The sequence below is a fragment of the Engraulis encrasicolus genome, chromosome 12, assembly GCF_034702125.1.
Source record: "Engraulis encrasicolus isolate BLACKSEA-1 chromosome 12, IST_EnEncr_1.0, whole genome shotgun sequence".
Lineage (NCBI taxonomy): Eukaryota > Metazoa > Chordata > Actinopteri > Clupeiformes > Engraulidae > Engraulis > Engraulis encrasicolus.
Window position 1 is genome coordinate 36066680 of NC_085868.1, and position 19209 is coordinate 36085888.

The following is a 19209-nucleotide window of genomic DNA, read 5'->3' on the forward strand; positions in this document are numbered from 1 at the left end:
CCCTGAGCATGGTACCGTCCCGCTGCACTGCTCCCTTTCGAGCGCCATTGGGGGCTGCCCCTTTGCACGGGTGAGGCATAAATGCAATTTTGTTGTGTGCAGTGTGCAGTGTTCTCTTGTGTGCTGTAGAGTGCCGTGTCACAATGGGAGTTAGAGTTTCCCACTTGGGCTTTAAAAAAAGTAGTGTAGCCCAGTGATTTTCAAACTATGGGCCGGGGCCCATTGGTGGGCCCTGAAGGTACTCCAAGTGGGCATTGAAATCATTTTCTACAAATTATAATCATATTTTGGTGTGTGTTGCTATTGATTTATTTGAGTTGTAATCTTTATTGGGTCAGAGGTGGGTGCCGAACATTTGTGACCAATTCGACTGGGCCCCAAGTTGGAAAAGGTTGCGAACCCCTGGTGCAGCCGATCTGTGACTCTGCCTGGGGACTGATGGAATTTTTCCGATGGCCACATGGATAGGGCTGGGCCTGAAGATCAGACATCACTAAGCTCCCCGGGTGTGGTGTACAGGGTAGGCCTTATTCAACAAAGCATTTTTCAGGGAGGTGTCATACTGTTCACTCCTTAGCAATTAGCTGATGTGGCAGTTTGTGTTAATGTTTTGTTGTTGTTGATGATGATGATGCCTTTGAGGCACTACACTTGCATTGCACTATTACTGTTAGCACACTTTTTTCCCCATTCCAATTTTCCTTGTAATGTTGTCAAACTTGTATTATTCTACCAATTGTATATGTGCCAGTATACAAGTAGGACTATAGCCTATGCCACATGCATGTACTACTGTATCTAATTAGCCCTACTCAAAATAGACCAAAGTGGCCTGACAAAAAAAACGATCATTCATCTGAGGCTGGCCCAGCTAACGATATGTTATGGCCTTTTATGAGTTTATTATTGGAGATAGTTCAGTGAATTAGATGTACAACACGAGAGAGACATGGGGTGGGGTTGGGACACACCCCAGGCTGGAGGTGAACCTTTGTCCCCATGGTCAAGTTAGCCCGGTGCAGTAGCTCGACGCACCACGGCAATCCCCAGTATTTGCACGTCTGTCTCAGGTTCTCTCTCACAGATTGATGTGATATCAACATATTCTTTTTTTTTTCAAAGCAAGTATAGTTGCTTCATTGCACAGTATATTATATTATATTATGTTATATTATATTGTATTATATTATATCAAATTAGTGCTTTTTTATTCTTTATCCAAAGCAACTTACAAAAATAAACAAACATCAACCCTAAACCACATAACATAAACCACAACATACAAAATGTGTGAACATATAAAGTTAGTCTGCACATGCGTTGACTATCAGATGATCAAATCCATTCTTCATCAATGTAGTGTCCTTGTAAAGCAGGGGTGGGGAACCGTTTACGTCCCTTGAGGCTGTTTTATCCAGCCCCCGATATAGTTTTAATGTTATGGAGAACTCACATCAAATTTTGTAAAGGAATCTTAGAAATTACATTTGTACTGTAATACAATTAAGTTATATTCAGCCCCATCTCTCTCTCCCACTCGCTTCCTGTCACCATCTCCAACTGTCCTATCAAATAAAGGCAAAAAAGTTGTTAAAAAAAGTTATATTCAGAGGAACTAGAGAGGGTGGGGTCTGTTTTAAAAGTTGGCTGCCTTCAATATAGGCCTAAAGTGCAGGGGGAAAACCCTGTTTTTTGTTCATAGTACGACCCTTGGAAGACTTTTACAGCCCTTGGAGGAATTTGAACTGGCCCCTCGAATGAAAAAGGTTCCCCACCCCTGTTGTGAAGGGATGCTTTGGGGCGCTTACATTTTTAAAAAAATCTATAATACGTCAGCATACGGTACACCAACCTAGGGTTCCCAATTCAATTTCAATTGCGCATGAAAACAGCCAAAATACGCTAAGTATTTGTTGTTGACGTATAAGCCAGAAAGTACTCCTGTCAATCTCATGCCATGATGATTTGCTGTTGCCTGGGGAAAACTCACCTTTCTGGTTGGAGGTGTGGGCATGTGAACAGTATGCTGAAACACACCTACCTACCTGCTGGGTGGAGTGATTGCATTGAGAGGAGAGTCAAAGCTCTCCTGTCGACCTGTCAACCCTCATCAGAGCTGAAGGAGCAGCTGGGAGTGTATATGTACTGTTGAGATCAAGGTAAGGCTTCATTCTTCATACAGTACACATTGTTGGGCTGGGAATAGTACCTCGATTCCTAAATGACACTGATTCACTTTGGTATCTGAATGGTATAGTCAGTGAGTTATAGGTTAGTTTTACACATTTTTATAGCTCAGACAGTATTGGTGTGTGTGTGTGTGTGTGTGTGTGTGTGTGTGTGTGTGTGTGTGTGTGTGTGTGTGTGTGTGTGTGTGTGTGTGTGTGTGTGTGTGTGTGTGTGTGTGGTGTAGTGTGTGTGTGTGCTTGTTTGTTTAGATCAGCATGTGACACATTGGTTACAGGAATCTGAACCATTCTCTAACAACTGTTTTGGCATTTCACAAAGTTAACGGCATGTCAACTAAAAACAAGTGTGTCACTGGAACAGACAGCTTTAGGTGATGTCGTAGCACCAGAGTGCCTGGTGAAGACTAAAATGTTCACTGTTAACAACAGCTACTACAAGTCCTAGCTTTTCCTTGAAGGTCTCTGACAAGGCTTTCTATATTTGTGCTTTTCGTAAAAGTGCAAACACCAGCGCTGATTTCCCAAAACGAGAGTGATAAGTGGAGACAAAAGCAACAGCCTGTGGACAGTTGGTTTAGTGAGAGGAAAAAGTTAAGAGAAGAATGAGAGGCAAACAATGGCTTAACTGGCACACACTGAGGCAAACAGTTGGGGAAAGCTTTAATGTTTGATCAGTGGTGCGCAATGCACGCAGGCACGCTAAATGGCGAGGATAATAACTTTTACCGGTCTCACACCCAGCCCGGCATGGCACGATAGTCACTCACAGAGACTCGTTTTCCCTCCGCCTGGTTAATCAGGATAGGTGGCTTTGGGTCACACCCCGAGACTCAGGGTGTGAACTCAGGGAGGGGGAAAAATCCTTGCTGCTGACTGAAATATGTGTGGCATCACACCCAGGACATAAACCACACCAGCACGCGCACACAGACAAGCACGCACGCACGCACACACGCACATGCGTGCACACACGATTTGTGGATACAAAGGGGAAAGAACACACACACACACACACACACACACACACACACACACACACACACACACACACACACACACACACACACACACACACACACACACACACACACACACACACACACAGAGGGAGCCAGGGAGAGTTGGTCAATTGTCGTCGTTTTCAAAATACTTCTCATTCCTGATTTTGATTGTTATCATTGTGTGCCACACCTGTTCAGTCTGTTTATGTAGCTAATGTCAATAACACTTGACGTGATTAAAAAAAAGAATCTCCAAAAGCAACTGTCAAAAACACCCCTGCAGATAATTGTCATAAATACCTATTTTCATTTCCTCTCTCTCTCTATCTATCTCTCTCTCTATTTCTTTTCTCTCTCTCTCTCTCTCTCTCTCTCTCTCTCTCTCTCTCTCTCTCTCTCTCTCTCTCTCTCTCTCTCTCTCTGCCTCTCTGTCTCTCTCACAGCCGACTCGGACGACCTGTCAACTATGTCCTACAAAACTGGTCAGTGAGACAAGTCATGCACTGCGATTAGCCACCCTATTCACTCTGGCATATTGCATTACATCTACTAAGCATATGCATGTGTGTGTTTTTTCCTCATATTATATCTCCTCCTGCATTTGTCTGACACTCTCTCCTGCAGGCATGAGCCCCGTTCCAGGGTCCAAGAAAAGGGTTTTGAAGGACAGCAGCTGGATAAAAAAGGACTCTGATGACGACGTGTTGTAAGTAGCAACGTAGTCTCTTACTGCAGATGGGGTCGCCGGCGGGCCGATTCACTATTTGCTGAAAATACTCAACTACATCATAACAACATTGTTATGACAGTGTCGAGAGCCTTAAGTAACTGATTGAGACATAGACATTACAATTTTGGTGACAGAAAGGTTATAACGTAGGTGCTGCGCTAAGGGGTTAATTTAAGTGCCAAACCTAAAGTAGGCCTGACTTAATTTCGCCCGTGCGATCAATAAATCTTGCTCTTGACGGCAATGCACTGACTCACCATATTAATTTCTAAGGACATTTGCTAATGTGATCAAAGGACAGACAACTAGTGGATACAGAGAGGAACACACACACACACACACACACACACACACACACACACACACACACACACACACACACACACACACACACACACACACACACACACATGGACACACACGGACACACACGGACACACACGGACACAAAGAAGCTCCAGTTCTATTCACACACTGTTTAACCCTTATGTTGTGTTCGGGTCATTTTTGACCCGTTTTCAAGTTTTAGTGTGAAAAAAACACACTTTCCTTTATTTTCTTGGAATAAGGCTTCATCTAATCCTCAGTCACAATCATTTCAACACAAAAAAAATATGTTTTATCATTTTAGCAAATTTTAAAGGTCCAAAAAAAAAAAAGTTACATCTGTGGTGTTCGGGGGTCAAAATTGACCCGGTATAGATTTTTGGTTGTTTTATGCATTTCGGAAAAGCTGTTGGTTGCCCTTTGTCTTCAATTTGGTGATTTATGGTGAGGAAAATATATTTCTTGCCTGAACTTTTTTTTGCCAGCTTTTTGATACTACAAATCCAATATGGCCGCCGGACAGTCCCATACACTACAATATGTCATATCTCCTGTTGTGAAAGGAGTACAGATGTATTTCTGGTGTCTACTCATATGTTTTCATGGTCAGGGAATCCATTTCTGCATTATATAATGAGATTTTTTGCACATTTGTTTGCAAAATACATTTTTGCACATTATTTTTTCCAAAAAACTTATCAAAAATTCATAATGGCACCCAAACCTGTAGAACTGGTCTTATACTTTCCATAAAGTTGATGTGGCAATGACATAATGGTCCATGTTCATGGCATAGGGGATTCAGATGAATAGTGTGACTTTTTTCAAGTTCATTGAGGTGTTCATTTCCAATACCTTTGCAATAGATTGGCGGAATAGCTGTGACTCTGACAGAATTGTTATTTTGTATATTTACCACACTAAAATCATATAAATATTGAAAAACACCAAGTCAACATATTTAAGCTTTCATTTCATGCACTGAAAAACGAATTGAGTTGACATTTTGTCTTTATCCTGCTATAAATCTTTGGTTTGGTTTGGACCCGAACACTACATGTTACACTATTGATGATATTTTCTAATTAGAGAAAAACTAATAAAATAAATGTGGGGATTGTTGTACTCTCATATCAGCTGTAATACATGGACAACATAATCACTAATTGTATCACTTTGGAAGGTATTAATAGTGAATTTATGCAGATTTTGATAGTTTTGGTCATCAAAAACGATTTGCATAATGTAAGATAAAAGATCTTTAAAGTCAAAAATATGAATACATCAAGTAATATTTCCATGGATATGAATACATACCAAGTTAGCCATGAGATGAAAAACAATATTTGATGACAACTAGTGTTTTTAGGTATTTTATAGCTGAGTTCTTGTTATCACGGGTCAAAAATGACCCGAACACCACAGGTGTATGCAGCCTGTGAACACAACACAAGGGTTAACTCCTGCAAAGCTTTACCAATTAAATCTTTATGAGAGCTATATTGAGGTGTACCTATATATTTCCCCTTTTCTTAACATATTGTCCCAACATTTGAACTTCATTGACCTACTCCCTGTAGCCTATTGAACTATCAAGAGTGAGAGTGCTGTGTTTTCTTTGTAAAACACGTGAGTTGTAAAATACCACAACCCAGAAGGATGTTGAGCAAGTGAGCCTTCGAGTGTCGTCTCCGTTTTGTTGTTTAGCATACTGCTGCATAAGGTATCATAGGATCAGTGAAGCCGACAAAGGGGTCAGTTATCCCGGGCCCAGGGAAAGGGGGACAGAGAATTGGGTCCCCATTATATTGCATGTATTGAGTGGGGGGCTATCAAATTACTTTGTCCTGGGCCCTGTATAGGTTACCTTACATGTTATGCAATTAGACATCACTAGTTCTTTACACCATGGTCGGACCCTAGGCTATATGAAATATCTGCAACATTGTACTTGATACTTGAGCAGGTGTGTACCAATGTGTAATGCCTACACGCTTAATATGCTGTGTCCTGTTTCATCAATGTCTTTCTGTCATTCTGTTTTTGTAGTGGGGGAGATGAGGACAAGGGCCTTGGGTACAAGACTGGATCTGTCAGCAATCTCACTAAACGGTAACTCAAGGCAACTTTTGGCTTATTTTGTCAGTCAGCTGTTGAAACAGCAATTTGATTTTTTAAATATGTTATTAATACTTTGGGAAAAGGTATTTTATTACAGCGCTGACATTCCCACATCTAAACAAAAGTAACTGAATAATGGTGAATTCCCAATAACAACATACTTCTGATGTATTCCTTCACAGATTTGGAGGGAGCCAAGATCTCCTTGACAAAACCAGGTAGGTCAGTTTCCATTTTGCTCATGATGTCACATTGGATTATTGCAATAACATGCAGTGGCTCAGTACCATGTGTTTGTAACTAATTCAGAAGATTGGTCTTGACTGTGCATACTGAGTGACCATTTGTTGTATTTTCTGTCACAGTAAACCAACGTCACCCGGGACAAAAACTTCGACCACAACGTCAACGTCCAGGTAATGAATGGGACACAATATACGTACTATGCATGTCATGACAGGGGCCTATACTAAGATGGTTCAGGAGTGAACCAGATTAAGTTAAGAGGTAAATCACCTAATAGAAGAGCCTGGAGTTCTCATGTTCTTAAGACAATGAGGACTCCGGGCTCTTCTATTAGATGATTTACCTCCTGATTCCACAATTGCCCTATCACAACATCCTGTTCAATGCCATTTTCCAGTGTCACGAAAACGACAACTGAGACCAAAACGTCCTCCTCTGGAACCAGCAAACCAGTTCTCCCTTCTAAGTAAGTTACAGAAATACATTCAATATTGTTTTCATTACGCTTTTGCATTGTTGAAAAGCTATGAATAAGGACTCTTTTTTTTCTTCTTCTTTTTTTTGGAACTTTATTTATTTATTTATTATTATTTTTTGTCTGGTTTCTGACAGACCCTCAAGTCCAGGCGGGACCAGCTTCACAGACAGAGTATTCTCTGCAAACAAACCGTAAGTCATTCACCTAAGCTGAAGGGAATTTGCTACATAAATGGTTTAGACAAATTATCTCACACCCTTCCATTTATATTAAACCCTTCACCAAAAAAGGCTAAGTCAGGCAAAGGGTGCAACTATAATGTTTGCAAATGTTTTCATTCTCTCAATTATACTCATTGAACTGAAACTTGGTATTCTGTAAGACGAAATTCAAAGATAACACTCATTTCTACCACACCACAGGAGTTACCAAAGATACTCATCTCCTGCTAAAGTGACTACACCCACCACACCCACCACACCCACCAAGGACACAACCAATGGGTAAGTTGTGAATCAGATCTGTTGATATCACCCCATGATTGACGCCAATATAAGCCTACATGATATCTTAAACTGATATTATTCATTTTGATGCACCAGTTGAAAAAATGTATTTGGAATTTCTTGTTTTACATTAAAGTCAGTGCAATGAATGTACACACACGTGCCAACACACATACACACACTCGTACATGCAGACATGCACGGACGTAGGTGTTTGCTATGCCTTAGTTTGTCTGGTTGGTTCTGAGGTGAATAATCTGCCACTATTCAAATACTCTATTCAAAAACTAATTTCTCTCTCCCATGCAGTTTCCAAAAGCACTCAACCACCACTACCACTAAAACTACTACAGTGGTAGAGACCTCACCCAACAAGGAGACGACCACCAAGTAAGCACTGATACATTACATTGCATTGCCGCCTTTATGCAAAGCGACTATTACAAATGGTTACCGTTACCATCCCTGGAGCAATGTGGTATTATGGTTTCAGTCCTCCAGTCCACTACTGAATATGATGTTAACATAATGAACATCCAAAGAGGCTTGATCATTGACAAATGAATTAAGGGAAAGCAAAAAAATATCTCCTAAAAACAGATCAAATGTATTGCAGTTAAATTTGTTAAAACATTTTTTACAATACACTAGATCAGGGGTGAGTTTCTCAAAAGAGAAGTTGTTAGCCTGTTAGCAACTTCGGTAGTTGCCAATGGGAAAATGCATTGAAAACAGCAAAGTAGCTAATGTAGTAAGCAACTTTGGTTTTGAGAAATTCACCCCAGAATAGAACACCATAGCCTAACCAGAGAGTGCTGCGGAAGGGAGAGTCTAAAATCTTTTTTTTTTTTTCTTGGCCCACAATACAATACGATACGATACAATACAATACAACACAATAATAGGGTGAAGCGCATGTAGCTGCCACAGCCGTAAAGACTCATTAGTCATTTAACATGAGGCAACCATGAGAAGCATGCTGCCAACAGGCCCCATGGCTTCAGGGCTTAAGTCTACCACGTGTCTGGAGTTTCCATGCCTGAGAGCATGGGAGCCCTTGAGTGCAGTAGAACAACATACCGTCACTTCTAAGGCCCACTCTGTAAGAGTTCCCTTTCCCTACCTAAGACTTGACAGGGCTGGAGTGACAATATGATACCCAGGGAAGCCAACAGGTGGGGACAAAGGGGTCACTTTACCCAGGCCCTGGGAGAGAGGGGGCCCAGAATTTGGATCCTCATTACATTGAATGTATTGGGTTTGGGGCCCGTTCAGATGTCAGCGGCCCTGCTGTTACTCTGTGAGTTAATCATGCAAGCAAAAAACTAACCCTGGTTAGGCAACATTCACATAACCAAAGGAAACACAGTTCGAGATGGCAAATAACAGTACACTCTACTGGAATCTAATCTGAGGGAACTGGAGTTTCTCTCAGTATCATCAACATGTCTCTGTCTTTTTTCTTTTCTCACTACTCTGCTTGTTTCCAACAGGACCCGTTCCACAACATCATACAGCTTGGAGGATCCCCCATCCTCCCGGCTTCGGATCAACAAATCAAGGTAGGTCTCTTGCACAACAGAGACTCTTAAAACACACACACTCATACATACACTCACAAGCATGCACATGCACACACACACACACACACACACACACACACACACGCACGCACGCACGCACGCACACACGCATGCACACACGCACGCACGCAGTGAAAGTAAACATGCACACATTACATATACTGTACAACTTACAGGGAAAGAAGTTTCATATTTCAATGATCGATTATCGATCGGAGGGCATCAACACTGTGCAAGAGCACATATAGAATTATGTGCCTGACAAAAAAAATTATTCTAGCAGTTTTCCAACAGTGATGTCAGATGTCTATCAACGCGGCTCAACTGATGATCCCACAGGTTTCAAGTAAAAATGTTCAAGTAAAAACACCCGGTTAGTCAAATCAATCTCAATAGAACTCAAAAGTCATCCAATAACTCACAAGAATAAACAATTATCAATATTAATTGCTACATAGCCTATATTAGCAGTACAGATACTATGTACAAACTACAAAGGCCTATGCATTAATCCAGTACTACATGACCACATGTCTACACAATTCTGGGCACAAGACATCTCCTACAGGCAGATGACACATGACAACAACAAATACTTGAGAGTCAGACACTTGATTGCAACAGTGCGTAACAATAACACGAAAGAAAAAAAAGAGAAGACAGAAGAATTGTGTCTCAGCGAGCCTCAGTGTTGCTTGCATAAGGGGTTGGATCAACGCTGGCAGGGAAGCCAGACAAAGGGGTTATTTGTCCTGGGCCCAGGGATAGAGGGGGCCCAAGTTCGGTTTTCATGACATTGTTGGATGGGAGACCCCTTCAGATTACTGGGCCTGGCAAAAGCTGTCAGGCGCTCTGACCTAAAACAGTGCTCACCATTATATGCTGACTGTATTCAGAAAATCCCTAAGAATGCAAGTGTAAGCATCTGGGAATTCAAAGCATTCTCGCCAGGTTACAGGACATACAGTAATCTGTGAACTAGTGCTGAGTGTTTGTTTTTGTGTTTCAGCACTCTGGACAACCTTGCGGACACGCTGATCGATACGCCCACCAAACCGGCAGTATCCTCTCCTGAAAGAGCAACAACGAAAAGGTTAGATTTGCAACAAAAAATGGCGGGGGAAAAAATTGCCAAACAATTTCCCCAACATTCAGTAACATACCCTGTACCCTTCATGTACACTATGTTTTCTGACGTGAATTTTCCTACAGCAACACTTTGGACAACCTCTCTGACACGCTCCTGCCTACCAAATACCAGAAAGAAATGAGTGTGGACTCAAACCCTAGGAGGTAACACTTACATTAATGAAATTATTATCGATGAAGACACTTACTATTGTTATGTATTTCTATTCAGTTCAGAGTTTAGTAGAATAGAGTGTACTTTATTGTCCCCAGGGGGAAATTTTTCTTGGCCTTCAAACAATCACTGCATTATATATAGTACTCACATACACAGCATACAACATAACATAAAAACATTAAAAACATAGAACACGTAAAAAACATAAAACTGTGCACTGCATGTGCATAGCATGTCTATCTGTCATTAAAGTGACGGTTGAGTTAAATGATTAAGTTTTACCTTTCTCCTGTACTTCCTGAGTACGGCACTGCAAAGGTTACCTCCAAGCTAGCAGTTAACATTGAATCCTATTTATTCCTTACAGTACTTACAGTAAGACCTTGGAAACCAGCGTGGACTCACCTGCAGAGAGGTAAAACTTGATTGTAAAACTTTTCAGTGTTGTTTCAACACTGGCAATGTTGGTCATACTCTCTGCATGTTGAATTAACACCCCGAAATGTACTTTGTATAGGGGTGTCACAGTATGAAAATTTAACCTCACAGTTGTTGTGACCAAAATTATCACAGTTTTTGGTATTATTGTGGTAATTTTGAAAAGTTGTATTGGATATGTTTAGAATGCATTGATAGTCCTACTCAAACTGAAATAGTTCCAATAAGGTGCAAGGAGTGCTCACAATATCTAAAAATGAGGGCAACCATCTCTCTCTCCAACTCGTTTCCTGTCCCCCTCTTCACTGTCCTGTCTAAATAAAGTTGGAAAATATATTTCTAAAAAGTTATTGGTAAAATGGCAGTTGAGTGCGTGAACTTACTGAGAAGGACGGAAAATGTCTTACTACATTATTTGCTTTTTAGGAACACCTTGGACAGCCTTGCTGACACTCTCAACCCTTTCGGAACTCGAACCCCAACTCCTCCTCCTCCCTCTCCTCCTCCTCCTCCTGCTCCTGCGAAATCCCTTGCCAGGTATGAGCAAAATCACAACCATTCTCCAAAAATGTCTCTGATTCAGTGTGTTACTTAGAGGGATGACTTAGTTTTCACTTTCTATGATTTTATTTCTTTTTCTTGTCTTCCGCAGTCCATTGGACAACCTGTCTGATTCGCTTCTGTACAGCCCACCTAAGTACACCAAGGACTCATCTGACTTTTCCTACTCAGACAGGTCTGTATTATACTGTATAACTCTGCATTTGAAAACATTTTCTTAGACGGGGAAATTAATTGAAGGGGCATTTTTGTGACTCTTAAAAAATCTACCCCAATCTTTGTAGCCATCATATTGCACTATTCCTCGTTTTGTGTTTTAAATCAGTTTGGAGGCATCTTGCCAAGTTCCCCAATGCAGTCATTAAAAGGCATTCGGACAGACGGACAGGAATAGAAGTTTGATTTGTGTCTAGAACAAAAACAACCATTTTGTGTCACACTTTCCCTTTAAAATACCTAACCACAACACAGATATGAATTAAAAAGTAAACATTTTTTACTGTGACTCTCTCCACAGCTCCTTATACAGCCCTAAAGACACCTACATTTCATCTCGCACATCTCAGAGTGTGAATTCACCGTCGAGGAGGTATGACTAAATTCTGCAACATCCATTGTGTCACTGTACAAAGATGTATAATACATCATGTTTAATGTTAATATGTAATGTTTTCATTATCTTGACTGTTTTCTTCTGTTGTAAAGCAACTTTACAGTTATTTTTCATTTGTCTGTTAGCCTCACAGTGCAAAGGGAGGGGGCGAGGGGCACCAGTCTATTTTATTGTTTAATACTAAAGGGGCATTGAGAGTCTTATGATAAGGTCAAGGGGTGTTGGGAAGCTTATGATGAGGTCAAGGGGGCGTTTGTTAAAAAAAAAAGATTGAGATCCATTACCCTACATCCTATATCCTACATCTTATAACTTTTTTTATATCCTTATTTCTCTCCAGAAAATCTGTGTCTGACAAACACCTCTGCTCCTACTGCCACCAACCGATTGCAGATGACACCAGGATGGTGGTGGACGAGCTGCACATCTCCAGTCACGCAGACTGCTTTAAGGTAACCTGTCCCAGGCAGGCCAGAGCCAGAGGTCACCCTGGATGGATTAAGCCGACTTTAACTCCGTGGGAAACAATGACGCAACTCTGTTTAGCTCTTCAGGCCAACATCCCTCACATAGACAAACTGAGAAACTGTTGGTAGATAATAGAGTAGTTATGTGTTAAGATTTCTGTCAAGGAAAACATTTAATTTACATTTTCCTAATCATCATCTGTATTTTTCCCCATGTTTCTTCATGTTTCCAGTGTGCCGTGTGTCACCGTAACCTGGGCAACCTGGAGGCAGGGGACAGCCTGTGGGTTTACAGGGAGACTGTCAACTGCGAGAACTGCTACAGCAAGCAGAAAGGTGTGTGCACTGAGCAGGCCCTCCGATAGGGGGGGAAATGGGCCATTTGTCCCAGCCAGGCCGAGGGAAAGGGGGTCTCAGGATTGGGTACCCGATTACGTTGTATGGATTGGGGTTTGAGTTTTGTTGGGCATTCAGCTGAGTTTGACCTGAGTGTGTGTATGGACCTGGAAGAGTTGGACATTGGATAGGGTAAATGCCAGAAGAAAATCAGTCATTGTACAGGGTTTCACAGTATTTGTTTGTTTGTCTAGATTTACTAACTAAAAGCAATTTGGTTTTTGCAGATCGCTGGTTTCACGGCATATGAAATCTGGATGAAGGAAACATGAAGGAAACATGAAGGAAAACTTTCAGAGTGAAGGACTACAGAGAACTGCTATCCAACTGCACATCCTTTAGTAATACTGTGGAGAAGGGCTTAATCATTTTACATTATACAATTAATCTGTTGCATTCTATGCCTGTATATTCTGAATATTGTATCACTAATTCTGCTGTTTCAAATCTGCCAGAGAGAAATTGTGAAAAATATTGGGCTATCTATCATACACAACACTAAACAAAAATCTATTTTGTCATTTTATGACTATGCTCAATAAATGTTTTGAAAATTGTGGTTGTGGACACATTTGTTTGCTAATGGTGCCTTATCTGTCTCATTCTATTGGTCTCAAGTTTGCAGAAAGGTTTTGATGAATGTGTTTTAGTACAGGCAAACATAAATCCCCCTTGTTTTACTTTTATGAGCAAACAGGCTCATTGCTCATAATTTCACATCATTTGAAAATCTTGTCTTGTATTCAAAGTTCACCTAAATTCATTAGCACATTGATTGCAACATCCGCATACAGCTTGGGAAATGCAGAACACCAGAGCAGAAAGATCAGTGAAAGTTGGAATAGGTCATCAATTGGCAGCAAGACTTTTGTTGCTCACCCTAAAAAAACGGGTGGTCTGAAAAAAAAAACCCAATAAGGCCCAGCACTGTCTGCGAATTGAACAGGAGTAGGTCTACTTTTTTTGATGTTCTACATTTTCAAAAGCAAACGATTGCTGTATTTCGACAGCTGTGGCGATGATAATTAATTATGGTACCACCTGCTGCTGATTCCTATCAGACTATTCGACCGTGCTGGTGGTGTGTGTAGTCGCGTAGCGGAGGCGCTCCAACGTCGAGGGAGGAGACTCTCGGCTTCTCCTCCGTCTCTCATTGGCGCGAGACAGCACGGTGCAGTGCATGGGCAGTGGACATAGGTGCAGGGGGGAACTTACCATCAAAAATCTCAGTCAGGGCGGCGAATGAGGGGAGGATAGCGGAGCCTACCTTGTCCTCCATTTTCAGGGCAAAGTAGTCTGGAATTTTACGACTGTTTTGGATACCAGCTGGTCCAATGGAGGCCGCGGTCCTAAACCTACAAATGATGACGGATGTCAACTGCAACAACAGTGCCATGAACGCGGAGCTGGAGGTGAAAAAGCTGCAGGAGCTTGTCAGAAAGCTGGAAATGCAAAACGAGCAGCTACGGACTCGGGCAAATGCGAACGGGCGCACAAGTCCACACATCTTGGCGTCCTCGCCGCTTTGCTTACTAGGGAATTCCATTGCTAGTAGTAACTACTGTATTCCGAGTCCGCCGCCAGCCCTGTCATGCCCCGCATCCTTAGGACTTTACAACGAAGAGCCTTTCCCATATTTTCAACCTCACAACCACGACGATGCTGCATCGGATACAGATTACGCGTCCAGTGGCGATTCCTCGGAACCTACTGTTTTGGATGATGTTGAGCTATTGAACCTTGATTCTCTATTGCCTTGTGATGAGGATTCAGAGGAGACCTGGTATGGCAACATGATCTAGTGGTCTGTCTGTCCTGTTTTTGTGCAGAAGCAAACCCTTCCTGTCCTCATTGCAAGACACAACAATGCATTTAGCCTCATGGCATAACAAGCCCAACAGGTCTTAGGAAGGACACAACATATCATGTCTGTTAATGTTAAGATTTATGTGGATGTGACACTAATGACCATGTAATTACACCAGTTTCACTACCATGGTATCGATTGACGCGGTTGTCCAAATTCATGCCATTTTACGCACGGTATTTTGGGTCGTTTGGCACCTCCGAGCACGTATCAGAGACAACTGGGATAGACAGAGGGTGCTCTCTTCTTGCAGAATTTTAAAAGTGGTAGCAAAAATGTCTGAACAAGATTTTACTCTGCAGTCGACGAGGTGGAAGATTTAACATACATTCAGTAACCGCCCCTCTATACGTTCCATTGTGCTCTGTAGCGGTCCGTGTCATTGTGTACACAACCAGTGCATTTATTTTACTGTAGGCTAAGTGTAATACGATATAAATGGCTGAAGCTATTTCATGGCTTGACTGGTGTTATCATCGTCCATAGCTAATGTGCTAATGCTTTCCCCGACCTACAACTGTCATCCAGCATCTCTCTCTCCCAACGGCGAACACCGTTATTGCAGTCTCCATCCTTGAGTGGACGCTTTGTTCCAAAACCACGTTTCATTTTACTCTCCACCAAAAAAACAAGGGCTGGATAACGGTCGCCGCTTTTGTCAGCGCGGAGTGGAATCGTTGGGCCTTTGTTTAGATGTTTAAATCACTTGGCGTAGCGCTGGGGGCATGGACACAAAACCTCTTGCTACTACATGAGAGAACAGGACATGGGAAGGCATGTTAATAAGTGGAGTGAACTGATAGTGATCCAGTGGCTTTAGAACTTTAGTGCACAGATGTGGTAGTATGACCAAGAGGGACACCTAAGCCTTTGTTTACATAAAACCCCTACTCCTCATGCATGTCTGACATATCCAATTTTAGTACTGTAGGTGCCTACTGCCTAGCGTGAAGGAGAAAACATCCCAGGAAATAGCAGATCAGTGGGCATCATAGTATGATCACTCATTGACCTGAATTCAGAGTTGAAGAAGTTTTTTTTTTTTCTCACAAGGCAATTACAGGAGGCTACTGAAGTCTAGTGTACTTGAATTTTTTTTTTTGCATTTTCCCTGGACAGCATTTGGCAGTGATTTGGTATTGATCTTGTGGCATTCTCCGTTAGCCGTGTCTGCTTTTTGTCTGAAAGAATGACTGACATTACATTATCACATTACACTCACCAGGCATTTTTTTTTACCCAATGGAGGAAAATAAAAGTCAGGCTCAAGCAACAAAGGGCAAATAGGGCCTCATGTCAACAACATCGTCTTGACTTTTGCCCACTATCCTCTCTTACTTTTAGGTTGTATGCCTTGGACTTTTACCCAAAGTGACTTGCAGTGGAGGGAAACAAAAAGTCACGCTCAGGTAACATAAGGCCGAGATGTCCACAACATTCTCTTGACCTTTGTCCTTGGCCCCTATCCTCTTGCTTGTAGGTTGTACGTGTCCTCGAAGGCTTGTGTGTGGGTCGCCGGGGGACAGACGCCGCTGCAGTGGTGCCGGCAGGTTCTGGACAACCCACGGCCCGAGGTGGAGGCGGCCAAGCGCTCCCTTTGTCACCGGCTCGACTCAGGTACAGTATGTCAGAATTTTTTTTAAAAAAGGTTATTGTGGCCCTGCTGTGGCCTAACGGTAGGGCACTTGTCTACTATGCGGCCATCGTAGGTTCAATTCCTGGCCAGGGTCCTTTGCCGCCCCTTCCCCATCTCTCTCTCCCCATTCGCTTCCTGTCACCATCTTCACTATACTATAATGAATAAAGTCAAAAAGACCAAAACATATTTGTTTAGAAAAAGGTATTGTTTGGGCTTCTGCACCTTTACAGTGACAGGACAGTGAAGGTGTAACAGGAAAGTAGGAGAGAGGGAGAGATGGGATAGGGCCGGGACACAACACAGGCCAGCAGAGACAGCTAACCGAAGTGCTGGACAAGCAGATAAAAAGGGCTTGGGGACACCATAAACACATAGACAACATGTTGTGAGGACACCATAAAAACACAGATAGCACTTGACAACAAATGACAAACAGCAGCAGTCATTATGGAAATGATATGAGGTGAGTTGGTGTGAAACATCCTCTTGTACTTCTATTCACTTTAGCTTTTGTATACACTGTGACTCAGCAACAAAATGAGCTACTACAGTCATGATGGTGGTGATGTGTGGGGAAGCCAGGTGAAACAGCCCTGCTTACTTCACTTTCACTTCTTGCATACAGAGGGGCTGGCTAATGCATTCTATTGACAAGGTTTTTCATGCAGAATCTGACAAAAAGCACAGCAAAAGTGGTGATGATGTGATTTTGAGTTGGCCTACAATTTTTAGTTTGCAACTTTTGTGAGGCAAGATTCTGTCTGAGATGGTCATGGTGGACTATGCCCTATGGTCAGTGGACTGTGCCCTATAGTCAGTGGACTATGTCCTATGGTCAGTGGACTATGCCCCATCCTTGCCTCTGGTCTCTTGCCTTTGTGTCCAGTGCAGTCTCATACCACGATACATGGTGTGATTCTTTAATGCCGTTTGACAAGGTGGCAATGTTGGTCACAGACGCCATACCCGTCGCATGTCATGGTGACGCTGTCACGCAGACCTGTACCGTGCCCTAAAGCTAACCGTCAGTGAAGTCATGGTGGTTGGGAGGATGTGGTTTTGATTGGAGTGGCAGTCGGAGTCAAAAAGTGACAGGTCGCAATGATGCTATGTTTCAGTGTCACCCTTCCTCTGGGGAGAAAATAATAATGTGTTGCAGCAGAGCAGAGAACATTTTTGTTGGGTTTCAGTATCTCAAGTGGAAATGACAATGGCTTCTGAATTATAATTTTGCAAGATCTTGAATAAATACTTTGTGCATCGATGATGCCTAGCCTCGCAGCACAAGGCCAGGGAGACAGAGGAAAGTGCGGGAGTCACAAGAACAACTGGCATGTGCGTCAAAGGCTTCATTTTATGTTTTTATATGTCAGCTAAGTGAACTTAGTGTACTATTGTAATTTAGTGGAATTAGTGTAATGCAGTTTTAAGTACAGTGTTTTTCAATTAGGGCAGGCCAATAATGTGTGTTTTTTTCTGCACTGTGAAGTGCTTTTGAAATGAGTTTCCCACTGCAAGTGTCACAATTATGCTTTTTGGATCGGAAAGTGTGAGAGAGTGAAGGGAGAAAAGTGTAGGAGAGACATGGGGAAGAATTGGGGAAAGGACCTCTGGTTGATGGGTCCCCTAGCCTGATCGACGCTCAAATCTCTTCGAGCCAAAGGGCCTGGCTATGGGTCCCCAGTATTATGGGCGCCTTAGCCCACTGAGATACAGTGCTCCCTTTTAACTTGGGGGGGGGGTCTTTGTGTCTATATTATGACAAGCTTGTGAATATGTGACAACAAAGTAGTGTTCTACGCGTCGCGGTGCACCACAGCACCCCACACCCTGGTGGTGCGTTTTAAGTTTCCATGCAACAGCTGGTGTTATAATCTATAATCTAATCTCAGCCTGCGGCGTATCACACCCCGTGAGGGTATCCCACAACAACCGCACTCCTTCTCCTGTTATTTTGCTTAACTTTAAATCTGCAATACTTTACACATTCTGTAGAAGGGCATTGTATTCCATGAGCTGCCCAGAGGGTAATGATGTGGTGCTCTTGGTGACATTTTGTGAAGAGCTGTCTTCTGTAGTTGCTCTCTCTGCTGCCTCTGCTGCATCAGTTTCAGTAGTCTAGCTCCACTATGAGTAATTTATTATATGAATATATAATTCATGAGAGTTTTTCCTCCATACAGCAATCGAAGGCAATTCATTTCTGATTTAATTTTCTGGTCGTGTGCCAATTTTTGTACTACTCTGCACTACTCTCTTTTATGAGGTATTTGCAAAGATAGAGTGGCATGTTGAAAAATCACTTGCTGAAAATATTAGCATTTTAATCACCTTCATAGGACCTGCAATGTGACAATGAGCGTGGTTACACGCAAGGGAAAATTCCAGTTTGATTTAAATTAAATGCTGGCCCTATTCGATATGCGCACAAAGCCATGTAAACTCTTTATTCATTCCGAATGTTGAATGCTGTTCCACGCACGTAAATGGACTACTGTGGAACTTGTTTTAAACCTAATTCTGATGATATTGGATGGAGATGAAAATGGAGATGAAAATGTCCTGCATTATAACTCACGCTGACTGCTATGGAGTGGTTAATTAGCGTGGGTTAGTTTCTGAGATAGAAGTTTCATAGTCTGTGTCAGAGAGATGTGAGGAGATGCCTCAGTGATCTGCTCTCTCTTGCTGAGAGCTTTGCTGCCACCGTGCCAGCGTGCCCTATTTAAGACCGCCAACGC

At 42.2% G+C, this 19209-nt stretch overlaps 2 protein-coding genes across 4 annotated transcripts in view; both read left to right on the forward strand.

The window, feature by feature from the left end:
- The first annotated feature begins 2080 nt into the window (after positions 1-2080).
- On the forward strand, positions 2081-13529 carry LOC134460232 (mucin-2). The gene is made up of 20 exons (XM_063212681.1): positions 2081-2159; positions 3634-3672; positions 3815-3896; positions 6297-6359; positions 6551-6586; positions 6734-6784; positions 7012-7080; positions 7227-7283; positions 7515-7595; positions 7908-7988; positions 9092-9160; positions 10191-10274; positions 10394-10474; positions 10855-10902; positions 11352-11462; positions 11578-11661; positions 12004-12075; positions 12440-12551; positions 12800-12902; positions 13190-13529. The coding sequence occupies exons 2-20, from the start codon at positions 3657-3659 to the stop codon at positions 13210-13212; spliced, it is 1323 nt and encodes a 440-aa protein (XP_063068751.1). The 5' UTR covers positions 2081-2159; positions 3634-3656; the 3' UTR covers positions 13213-13529.
- Positions 13530-14076: 547 nt separating this feature from the next.
- LOC134460233 (SLAIN motif-containing protein 1-like) overlaps positions 14077-19209 on the forward strand; it is a 29121-nt gene continuing 23988 nt past the window's right edge. For all 3 annotated transcript variants that reach the window (XM_063212682.1, XM_063212683.1, XM_063212685.1), the window contains exons 1-2: positions 14077-14745; positions 16310-16446. In XM_063212682.1, the coding sequence (XP_063068752.1) occupies positions 14297-14745; positions 16310-16446 (586 nt within the window). In that variant the 5' untranslated portion in view covers positions 14077-14296. The remainder of the gene's footprint in view (positions 14746-16309; positions 16447-19209) is intronic.